The following is an 11,397-nucleotide window of genomic DNA, read 5'->3' as shown; positions in this document are numbered from 1 at the left end:
TACTCCCTCGGCATTCCAGTTACCACTTTGGGGAGTGAAAAACCCAGGTCACCTTTTTAGGACATGGATACAGAAGCAAAGTCTTAAGACTTGTTACTTACAGTTCCCAGAAATGGGGAGATGGAGAGTTGTGGGGAGATAATGAATTAATGGCACAATGAACCAGAGGAAGGGGCTTTCCTCTGTCCCTGCTCAGAAGCAAGCAGGAGAGAGAGAGCAAGGTAACATGTACCTATCCCTTAAAAGGTGGTTGATGTAGAAGTCACTAACTTTTCACCTGCTCAGCTCTAAGTGGTTATTTTATTTTATCTTTGAGAGGTAGGGGGGAGGGGCAGAGGGAGAGGGACAGGGAATCATAAGCAGACTCCCCAGTGACAGGGAGAAGCCTGATGGTGGCTAGATCCCAAGACCCAGAGATCATGACCTGAACTGAAATCAAAAGCTGGACACCTAACCAACTGAGGCACCAGGCGTCCCTCAGAGATTCTCTTACCTGAATGAAGACAATCTTCTGAGAGTGAAACTGCCCTAGATCTCCACTGGGGAAGTTTTGCAGCCTGGAAGAGAACAGGCCACTCATGCCTACATAAGCAAACATTATCACAAACTGTCTTACTTCCCACTTGTTCCCTAAAAGCTCATTTATCTTCCCCAAAAACACAAAAGCAAGACCCCATTTATATCCTATTTCCCTCCCTTCCTTCCCCTATGACGTTAATCTAGAAACCCCTATCCCTTGCTGTTCAGGGAGCCACTTCATTGAGATCCGACACAGGCGTGCGAATAAACATTGTCTATTTTCCTGTCAGTCTTTTTTTATCAGGGACATTGCAGGCTCTCTGACATGAACCTAAGTGGTTAAGGGAAGTTTTCCTCCCAACACCACTCCAGATGATATGCGTGCTATGTAAGGACAAAGTGACAGACCAAACCTGGGTGAAGGGTAGGGTGCTAGGCAAATTACATAAAAGTTCACACCATACCACATCCTCCTCACCCCACTGGCACTTCCAATTCATACTTGTTAGCAAGTCATGCTGACTTTGGAAGGAGTTCTTGGATATCATGTGGCAACATAATAAAAATTCTTCCTTTAAAGAATTCTGTTCTTTCTACTAAGGTCCCTCTCTTCTCTCCTCTTCCCCTTTCTTCCTCTCCTTGGCACTTCAAAACGGCCTACTTTTTCATGTTCAGGTTTTTTGCAAAAAAAAAAAAAAAAAAAAAAAAAAACCTGGGAGGTTTTTACTTCACCCCTACTTTCTTAGGAAGTCAGAGATGGCCCATGTCAATGATGCAGATTCTTTATGGAGGATGTCAATAGCACCCTATGTGAGCCATCACTAGAGCTAGCATTTATCATGCTTTCCAAGGACCTCTCCAAGCCTTCTGCCCATCTTACCTTATTTTGTCCTCATAATAAACCTAAGATGTACTTATCATCATCCCCATTTCACGGTTGAGGAAATGGAGGAACAGGGAAAGAAATTCAGTTCTGGGAGTTGCCCAGCTCCTCAGGTGCTAAATCAGAGTTTGGACTGAGACCATCTAAATCCAGAGCAAGAAGGGAGTTATGATTATTCTCATTCCAGAGGAATGGAAATTGTCACCCAGAAGAGACAGGTCTCTTTTTAGGAGGTGTGAAATCGTATAAAATTTCTGGGCATGACAGACTCCATCTTGAAGCTCCATTTCCCCTTGTAGTGAAGTTTTGAACTGGGTGGAAAGACCTTTTGAACTGGCCAGATACAGTAATTGTTTTATAAGCAGTTGCATATAAAGGCAACAGGACCCTGGGCATCTGGGTCATAAATCTGCCAGTGTGGCCTTCTGATGACAGATGATTAATTCATGCAAATCAGAAATCGTGTGTTATGGTAACATCAATGCATTGATCAACCCAAGCATAAATCAGCAGGGCTCTGTCTGTCAGAGCCTTCGGCTCCCTGATGCAAGTCAGGTACTTGTCCCCTACCCTTTATCCCCAACACTCTGCTCTTCCTGTACAGGAGAGAGCTTTTGAGGCATTGCTCCAAAAAACACAATCCTGAGACTTCCCAGAAAAGGCTTTTGTTCTTGTTCAGTTTTTCCTACTTTCTCAGTTGACAGAGGGAATTCTGCTGCTAAAAAATATGGTGTTCTCTACCTTTTTCTCCAAAAGGGATTTGAGGGTGTTTTGTTTTGTTTTGTTTTGTTTTGTTTTGTTTTTCTTTAAAGGTCATTTCCAATCCCAAGATGGGGCTCAAACCTGCATCCATGAGATCAACAGTCTCATGCGCTGGTGACTGAGCCAGCCTGACATCGCTTGGGGACTTGGTTTGACTTCAGTTCCTCTCTGCCACTCTGACCTTCCAGGAGCAGTTGCTGTGGCCAAGAATTGCCACACACCCACCTTCCACATCCAGGAGAGCTGACGTAGCCAGCACTGGGGTAGGTCGCAGGTCTCCTCCTCCTCCCTGCCCGGCCACTGCCCATGCCCATCCCCAGACCTCAGGTCCTTGCAGCCTTCCATTGGGGGGCACCTGGATGCCCCACTCTCTTCCCCACAGAAAAGGTGTTGTTGGAATTCCAGCCACGCCAGGACTCTTGGGGAGACAGAAGACCTCCCCCTCTCTGCTGCTCTAGGGATCACGTTAATGTGTCCTTTGCAAACCTCCAAGTGCTTTTTGGTGAAAATGGCCCCCTGAGATGACCAAGACTTTGCTGAGGTTCAGACATCAGTACTGTAGAGGCCAAGATTCACCCTTCCCAGCAGTCCTGAAAAAAGAGTGGTGTAGATGATTCCCTACAATGCCCTTCTTTACAAGGTCCTTGGTTCCCTCTAAAGTGAAACCAAGATGCTCCTCCCACCTATCTTTCCTTGGAAGCCAAGCCCCTTTGTAATCTGTATAAGATTCCCTCCTCAGGTATCCCAGGATCACAGAGACTGGCCTTCTGCTCTGTCCTAGGGACCAAGCTAGAGATCCAGGTCAGTGGCTGAAGAGGAGATCTCTGGGACTCCTTCTATTTATGCGTTGGATTGGAGGGGCCAGGGTGGCTGAGGTTAGCACCTGAGAAAGCTTGGACAGGACCAGTATGGGGATGGAGCATGTGGGCTGCTGGGAACCAATGATACTGGGGGAGGGAAGCATTTCTCTTGGGAATACTATGGCATCCCTTTATGATGCTGGTGTTAGGCACTGGGCTCTTTCCCTTGCCTTGCAGGACAACAGGTCCCTGTCCATCATGATTCTGCAGGTCATGGTGGTAGTTCAGGGATGCCGTTCAGTTCACGGTTTATTCAAAAGGATTTTCTGCTAAGCCCCTTGAGCACTGGGTATACATGTATTTATTTTTCAAATGTACTTTATTTATTTTTTAGTGTTTTAAAGATTTTATTTATTTATATGAAAGAGATTGATAGAAAGCATAAGCAGAGGGGGCAGCAGAGGGTGAGGGAGAAGCAGGCTCTGCATTGAGGAGGGAGCTGGGCTGGAGGTGGGGCTCATTCCCAGGACACCTGATCATGACCTGAGCTCAAGGCAGACACTTAACAGACTGAGCCACTCAGGTGCCTCCTCAAATGGATTTTAAATTTTACCTCTAATATTCAGACAAAGGACTGTAGGATTTTAGTTTACTGTCAAGTCACCACCCAGAGGTGAAGACCACCTCTCTCCAGCTAGTGGGACTTAAATGCTCTTAGACAAGAGTGTATGTGAGCGTCTCATTCCTTGAAAAATTGCACAGGAGAAGGGGTACCTTTCTGACTGACCCAAATGGAGACTGTGAGCCAGGGAGGCCACAGGTAGGAGCTTGGGTTCTTTCTGAGGCAATGTTTTTTCTCCTCTCTCCCTTTCCTGGCTCTTCCAGAGGAGTGAGACCACCATGGCTCAGGAGAGGTTCTTCATCCTGTTCCCACCACTGGTCCTGGTGTTGCTGGTGCTGGGCAGTGTCCAGCCTTCGCTGGCCAAGGAGTCTCAGGCCGAGAAGTTCCAGCGGCAGCACATGGACCCAAACACCTCCACTGTCACTGCCAGCTACTGCAATGAAATGATGAAGCGCCGGAGTATGACGGTTGGACGGTGCAAGCCAGTGAACACGTTTATCCACGAGCCTCTGCATAAGGTCGAGGCCATCTGCTCCCAGGAAAATGTCCGCTGCAAGAACGGGCAGTCCAACTGCTACAAAAGCAGCTCCAAGATGCGCATCACCGACTGCCGCCTGAAGAAAGGCTCCAAATACCCCAAATGCGACTATGAGACCAAGCAGCTACAGAAATCCATCATCGTGGCCTGTACGTATAAACACATACGTATACCTGAGACAGTCCACTTTGACGGTTCTGTGTAGGTCTGCACCTGAGGCCAGAGCAGCGAGATACCCCACCTCCCTCATGGTGGCACCTGCTTCTCCCCTCTCCCCTCCTTCCTCTTAGAGAAAGAACTCCAGCCAGGGCTCCTATCCCAAGCACACACACATTCTTGCCCAGCATTTGCCCCTGCATGGTTTGGGGGTGGAGGGGGGCCCGTATGAACCACTTCACTGCTTCTTTCAATAAAACACTGTTGCAACCACCTGGATTTCTGAAGTTGTCGCCATCTGGTACTGTCTGTGTGATTGCATTCCTGCTCGGGTGAGAACTATAAATCTGGGTAGATTTGGTAAGCATCGAATAGAATCATTACATGCCTTTGCTCCTGATTCTTGGTTTTCAGTGACCTGAGATCATTCCTTTTCTCAGAGATGCCTTGCTGCCAAATATGAAGCTGTTAAGTATGGGCTATTTGAGATGAAAGGGAGCTACAGTCTGGGACTGTCCTGCTGGGTGAGCTGATGCAGGGTGAGCTCAAATATCAAACTCTCTGGCATGGAAGGAAGGACAGGGTGACCTCAAGAAAATCCTGCTCAGACTCTGGCTGGGCAGGAGTAGGGGATGAAATTATGATGCTAAATTTTCGTTTTCCTTTTATTGAGTGAACTATTACCAGATCACAAAAATGGCCATCTCTTAGTTGGAAAGTTGGAACCTTCCATTTAGGAGCTAGAGTGGTCTGTAAGGATTATTAAATTGCAGGAGAATAAGTAGGATACTCGAGTATCCACTTTAATGGGATGGGACTGCCTAGAATGCTGCTGAAAAAAATTCTAATAAGCGATGTGGTTGAACACTAGCCTCCGTTGAAGGCAGGATGGAGGTAAATCTGTGTGTTCCACTTGCCATCCCTGAGATAATGTAATCCTCACTTTTACAGAGGAACAGCCTGAATCTCAGAAAGGTTAAGTGACTTGCTCAAGGCTGCTGCTACATAGTGGCACAGCTGAGACTAGACCCCAGGTCTCCTGGCCTCCAGTCCTTATTCTTTCTGCTACCAGAGTAGACTCAGGAAGAAAATCCTGCAGTCTCCCTTTTCTTTTCATTTTTAAAAAATTTTTCTTAATGATTTTATTTATGTATTTGAGAGAGAGAGAGAGAGAGAGAGCATGAGAGGAGAGAGGTCAGTAGGAGAAGCAGACTCCCTGCCGAGCAGGAAGTCTGATGATGGACTCAATCCCAGGACTCCAGGATCATGACCTGAGCCAAAGGCAGTCGCTCAACCAACTGAGCCACCCAGGCACCCCTCCCTTTTCTTAAGTGCAGTGGAGAGGGTCTCTTATGTGGCTCAGTCTGTTAAGGGGCCTACTCTTGATTTCAGTGCAGATCATGATCTCAGGGTCCTGGGATCAAGCTCTGTATTGGGCTTTGTGCCCAATTAGGGCCTGCTTAGGAATCTCTCTCTCTCTCCTACTCTGCCCGTCCCCTGTTTGCACATGATCTCTCTCTCTCTCTCTCTCTCTCTCTCTCTTCCTCTCTCTTTCTCTCTCAAATAAATAAGTAAATCCCTTAAAAAAGAAGTAAGGTAGAGGAGATTATGGATATGGCATCAAGGATGTAGGTATAGGGAGACCTGAGAAACAAGATCAGAAAGGATGGCATAGTAGGGTACTTAGTTCCCTTGGTTCTGTTGACCTCCTGTTCTGGAAATTTCACTGATCACTCAGGATGAGGAGGAAAATCATTTTTTCTCACAGGAAGCATAGCTTCACTTTTCCAGAAATCTACCTTCGTTTCCTGGACTTTTAGGAATGGTGGGTGCACTCTATGGCAGCCTTGATATTTTATTTAAGTTCCATAATGTGATGTCCAGAGCTTGTAGTTTTTGCAGCATCCATGCACTCCTGAAATTCCTTCAGCCAATCTAGACACACAGAGATGTCAAACCATCAATTCTTTCCTCAATACATTTTTTTCTTTTTCCTTTCTTTTTCTTGTAAAGATTTTATTTATTTATTTGACAGAGAGAGAGAGGACAAGTAGGGAGAGTGACAGAGGGAGAGGGAGAAGCAGGCTCTCTGGGAGCCTGAGGCAGGGCTCAATCCCAGGACACTGGGATCATGACCTGAGACTTTTAATGTCTGCCTCTGGCTCAGGTCATGATCCCAGGGTTATAGATGGAGCCCCCTTGGCCTCTCTGCTCAGCGGGGAGCCTGCTTCTCCCTCTCCCTCTGCCTGCCTCTCCCCCTGCTTTGTGCTTTCTCTCTGACAAATAAATAAAGAAAATCTCAAAAAATAAAAATAAAAATAAATCAGAAAAAAAAATAAATAAACACAGCTTGCACCTGGAGATGACAGGGGTGTGAAAGGTGAGAAAACCATTGGAACAGAGGCTAGTTCCATCTGTCACATTCTATAAATACATTTTGTTAAAAGAAACATGACTACCTAGGAAACAAAGCCCTGACAAGCCAGGTAATTCAGTCTGGATGATATACCCTTCTTAGAGATGAGACTCAGAGGCAGCCTGAATGGGCAGAACCGACCTTAACCCTATTGAACCCTGCCTCCCTCTGAGCAGCAGTGCCCAAGGAAGAGCCCTGGAGCTTGAAAGTAGCCCCTCAGGACTCTGCTGCTCCCTGCTATCGCCACCCTGTCTGGGCCTCAGGACAATCTCTAGCATGGGGAGAGTCAGAACTACCTTGTAGTCTGGTGTGAGGGTTCAGTGAGGCAATTTAGATAAATTGTCTTACAAATGGGAACTTTCAATCTGCTCCAGAATATGCTCCAAGTGAATGTGAAAATAAGCTAGCTGTCCATCCTAGTACCTTAGTTTGTCCGCCATATACTAAAATGGCTTATTTTAACTGTCTCCACTATTAAAAGACCAAAGTCTAATCCAATTGATATGCCTGGCTAGCTCAGTCGGTAGAGCATGAGACTCTTAATTCAATTGATACTGATTTCTCAGATACCTATTACAAAAAAAACAATCTGAGGGTTTTGAAGGGGCAGGGGTGGAAGGTTGGGGGAACCAGGGGTGGGTATTAGTGAGGACACAGATTGCACGGAGCACTGGGTGTGGTGCAAAAACAATGAATACTATTACGCTGAAAAGAAGTAAAAAATTTTAAAAAAGGCAAAAAATCATAATCATAATAAAAATAACTACTCAGGAGGGAGGAGTCAAGATGGCGGAGAAGTAGTAGGCTGAGACTACTTCAGCTAGCAGGATATCAGCTAGATAGCTTATCTAAAGATTGCAAACACCTGCAAATCCATCGGCAGATTGAAGAAAAGAACAGCAATTCTGGAAACAGAAAAACAATCACTTTCTGAAAGGTAGGACTGGTGGAGGGACGCCTGGCTGGCTCAGTTGGTTGGACGACTGCCTTCGGCTAAGGTCATGATCCTGGAGTCCCGGGATCGAGTCCCGCATCTGGCTCCCAGCTCCATGAGGAGTCTGCTTCTCTCTCTGACCGCCTCCTCGTTCATGCTCTCTCTCACTGTCTCTCTCTCAAGTAAATAAATAAAATCATTAAAAAAAAAAAAAAAAGGTAGGACTGGTGGAGAATTGAATCCAAAGCCATGGGAAGATAGACCCCGGGGGTGGGGGGTGGGCTCCCGGTAAGCAGCGGAGCAACGAAGCACAAAATCAGGACTTTTAGAAGTCTGTTTCGCTGAGGGACATCGCTCCAGAGGCTAAACCGGGGCGAAGCCCACGCGGGGTCAGTGTGGCCTCAGGTCCCGCAGGGTCACAGAAGGATCGGGGGTGTCTGAGTGTTGCAGAGCTTGCGGGTATTGGAACGGGAAAGCTGGCTACAGAGACAGAGCCGACAGGATTACCTTGAACCAGCCACAGGCTCGGTGAGCTCAGAGGGCGGCTGGAGGTCAGGCAGACGGGAGTTACTGGGCGCTTTTCTCTGAGGGCGCACTGAGGAGTGGGGCCCCGGGCTCTTGGCTCCTCCGGGCCAGAGAACAGGAGGCCGTCATTTGTATTCCCGTCCTCCGGAACTCTACGGAAAGCGCTCAGGGAACAAAAGCTTCTGAAAGCAAACCCAAGCAGATTACTCAGCCCGGACCCCTAATAAGGGCGGTGCAATTCCGCCTGGGGCAAAGACACTTGAGAATCACTACACTAGGCCCCTCCCCCAGAAGATCAACAAGAAATCCAGCCAGGACCAAGTTCACCTACCAAGGAGTGCGGTTTCAATACCAAGGAGAGCAGCAGAATTCCAGAGGAGGAGAAAGCCAAGCAAGGAACTCATGGCTTTCTCCCTGTGATGTTTTTTATTGCAGTTAATTTAATTTTTTTCTTTTTCATTTTTTTTCTTCTGCTGCTAAAATTTTTTTTAACTTTCACCCTTTTCTTTCTTAACGTTTTTTAACTAGTTTATCTAATATATATATATTTTCTTTTTTATATTTTTCTTTATTCATTTTCTTTTTTTAAAATTCTTTTCTTTTTTTTTCTTTTTTTCTTTCTTTCTTTTTGAACCTCTTTTTATCCCCTTTTTCCCCCCCTCACGATTTGGGATCTCTTCTGATTTGGTTAAAGCATATTTTCCTGGGGTTGTTGCCACCCTTTTAGTATTTTACTTGCTCCTTCATATACTCTTATCTGGACAAAATGACAAGGCGGGAAAATTCACCACAAAAAAAAGAAAAAGAGGCAGTACCAAAGGCTAGGGACCTAATCAATACAGACATTGGTAAGATGTCAGATCTAGAGTTCAGAATGACAATTCTCAAGGTTCTAGCCGGGCTCAAAAAAGGCATGGAAGATATTAGAGAAACCCTCTCAGGAGATATAAAAGCCCTTTCTGGAGAAATAAAAGAACTAAAATCTAACCAAGTTGAAATCAAAAAAGCTATTAATGAGGTGCAATCAAAAATGGAGTCTACCAATGCTAGGATAAATGAGGCAGAAGAAAGAATTAGTGATATAGAAGACCAAATGACAGAGAATAAAGAAGCTGAGCAAAAGAGGGACAAACAGCTACCGAACCACGAGGGGAGAATTCGAGAAATAAGTGACACTATAAGACGAAAAAACATTCGAATAATTGGGATTCCAGAAGAAGAAGAAAGAGAGAGGGGAGCAGAAGGTATACTGGAGAGAATTATTGGGGAGAATTTCCCCAATATGGCAAAGGGAATGAGCATCAAAATTCAGGAGGTTCAGAGAATGCCCCTCAAAATCAATAAGAATAGGCCCACACCCCGTCACCTAATAGTAAAATTTACAAGTCTCAGTGGCAAAGAGAAAATCCTGAAAGCAGCGCGGGAAAAGAGGTCTGTAACATACAATGGTAAAAATATTAGATTGGCAGCTGACTTATCCACAGAGACCGGGCAGGCCAGAAAGAGCTGGCATGATATTTTCAGAGCACTAAACAAGAAAAAAATGCAGCCAAGAATACTATATCCGCTAGGATATTATTGAAAATAGAAGGAGAGATTAAAAGCATCCAGGACAAACAAAAACTGAAAGAATTTGCAAACACCAAACCAGCTCTACAGGAAATATTGAAAGGGGTCTCTAAGCAAAGAGAGAGCCTACAAGTGGTAGATCACTAAGGAACAGAGACAATCCACAGTAACAGTCACCTTACAGGCAATACAATGGCACTAAATTCATATCACTCAATAGTTACCCTGAATGTTAATGGGCTAAATGCCCCTGCCAAAAGACACAGGGTATCAGAATGGATAAAAAAAAAACAAAACCCATCTATATGTTGCCTCCAAGAAACTCATTTTAAGCCCGAAGACACCTCCAGATTTAAAGTGAGGGAGTGGAAAAGAATTTACCATGCTAATGGACATCAGAAGAAAGCAGGAGTGGCAATCCTTCTACCAGATCAATTAGATTTTAAGCCAAAGACTATAATAAGAGATGGGGAAGGACACTATATCATACTCAAAGGGTCTGTCCAACAAGAAGATCTAATAATTTTAAATATCTATGCCCCTAACGTGGGAGCAGCCAACTATATAAACCAATTAATAACAAAATCAAAGAAACACATCAACAATAATACAATAACAGTAGGGGACTTTAACACTCCCCTCACTGAAATGGACAGATCATCCAAGCAAAAGATCAGCAAGGAAATAAAGGCCTTAAATGACACACTGGACCAGATGGACATCACAGATATATTCAGAACATTTCATCCCAAAGCAACAGAATACACATTCTTCTCTAGTGCACATGGAACATTCTCCAGAATAGATCATATCCTCAGTCCTAAATCAGGACTCAGCTGGTATCAAAAGATTGGGATCATTCCCTGCATATTTTCAGACCACAATGCTCTGAAGCTAGAACCAAACCACAAGAGGAAGTTTGGAAAGAACCCAAATACATGGAGACTAAACAGCATCCTTCTAAAGAATGAATGGGTCAACCGGGAAATTAAAGAAGAATTGAAAAAAATCATGGAAACAAATGATAATGAAAATACAACGGTTCTAAATCTGTGGGACACAACAAAGGCAGTCCTGAGAGGAAAATATATAGTGGTTCAAGCCTTTCTAAAGAAACAAGAAAGGTCTCAGGTACACAACCTAACCCTACACCTAAAGGAGCTGGAGAAAGAACAAGAAAGAAACCCTAAGCCCAGCAGGAGAAGAGAAATCATAAAGATCAGAGCAGAAATCAATGAAATAGAAGCCAAAAAACAATAGAGCAAATCAACGAAACTAGGAGGTGGTTCTTTGAAAGAATTAATAAAACTGATAAACCCCTGGCCAGACTTATCAAAAAGAAAAGAGAAAGGACCCAAATAAATAAAATCATGAATGAAAGAGGAGAAATCACAACTAACACCAAAGAAATACAAACTATTATAAGAACATACTATGAGCAACTCTACGCCAACAAATTTGACAATATGGAAGAAATGGATGCATTCCTAGAAACATATGAACTACCACAACTGAACCAGGAAGAAATAGAAAGCCTGAACAGACCCATAACCAGTAAGGAGATTGAAACAGTCATTAAAAATCTCCAAACAAACAAAAGCCCAGGGCCAGACGGCTTCCCGGGGGAATTCTACCAAACATTTAAAGAAGAACTAATTCCTATTCTCCTGAAA

General features: G+C 44.6%; 1 protein-coding gene across 1 annotated transcript; it reads left to right on the top strand.

Moving 5' to 3' along the window:
- The first annotated feature begins 2,929 nt into the window (after positions 1-2,929).
- LOC116590802 (ribonuclease pancreatic-like) lies at positions 2,930-4,443 on the top strand. The gene is made up of 2 exons (XM_032343123.1): positions 2,930-3,039; positions 3,840-4,443. Exon 2 carries the CDS (start codon positions 3,865-3,867, stop codon positions 4,327-4,329), a length of 465 nt encoding a protein of 154 aa, XP_032199014.1. The 5' UTR covers positions 2,930-3,039; positions 3,840-3,864; the 3' UTR covers positions 4,330-4,443.
- Positions 4,444-11,397: the final 6,954 nt, after the last annotated feature.

The sequence above is a fragment of the Mustela erminea genome, chromosome 5, assembly GCF_009829155.1.
Source record: "Mustela erminea isolate mMusErm1 chromosome 5, mMusErm1.Pri, whole genome shotgun sequence".
Lineage (NCBI taxonomy): Eukaryota > Metazoa > Chordata > Mammalia > Carnivora > Mustelidae > Mustela > Mustela erminea.
This window is presented reverse-complemented; position numbering and strand designations above follow the sequence as displayed.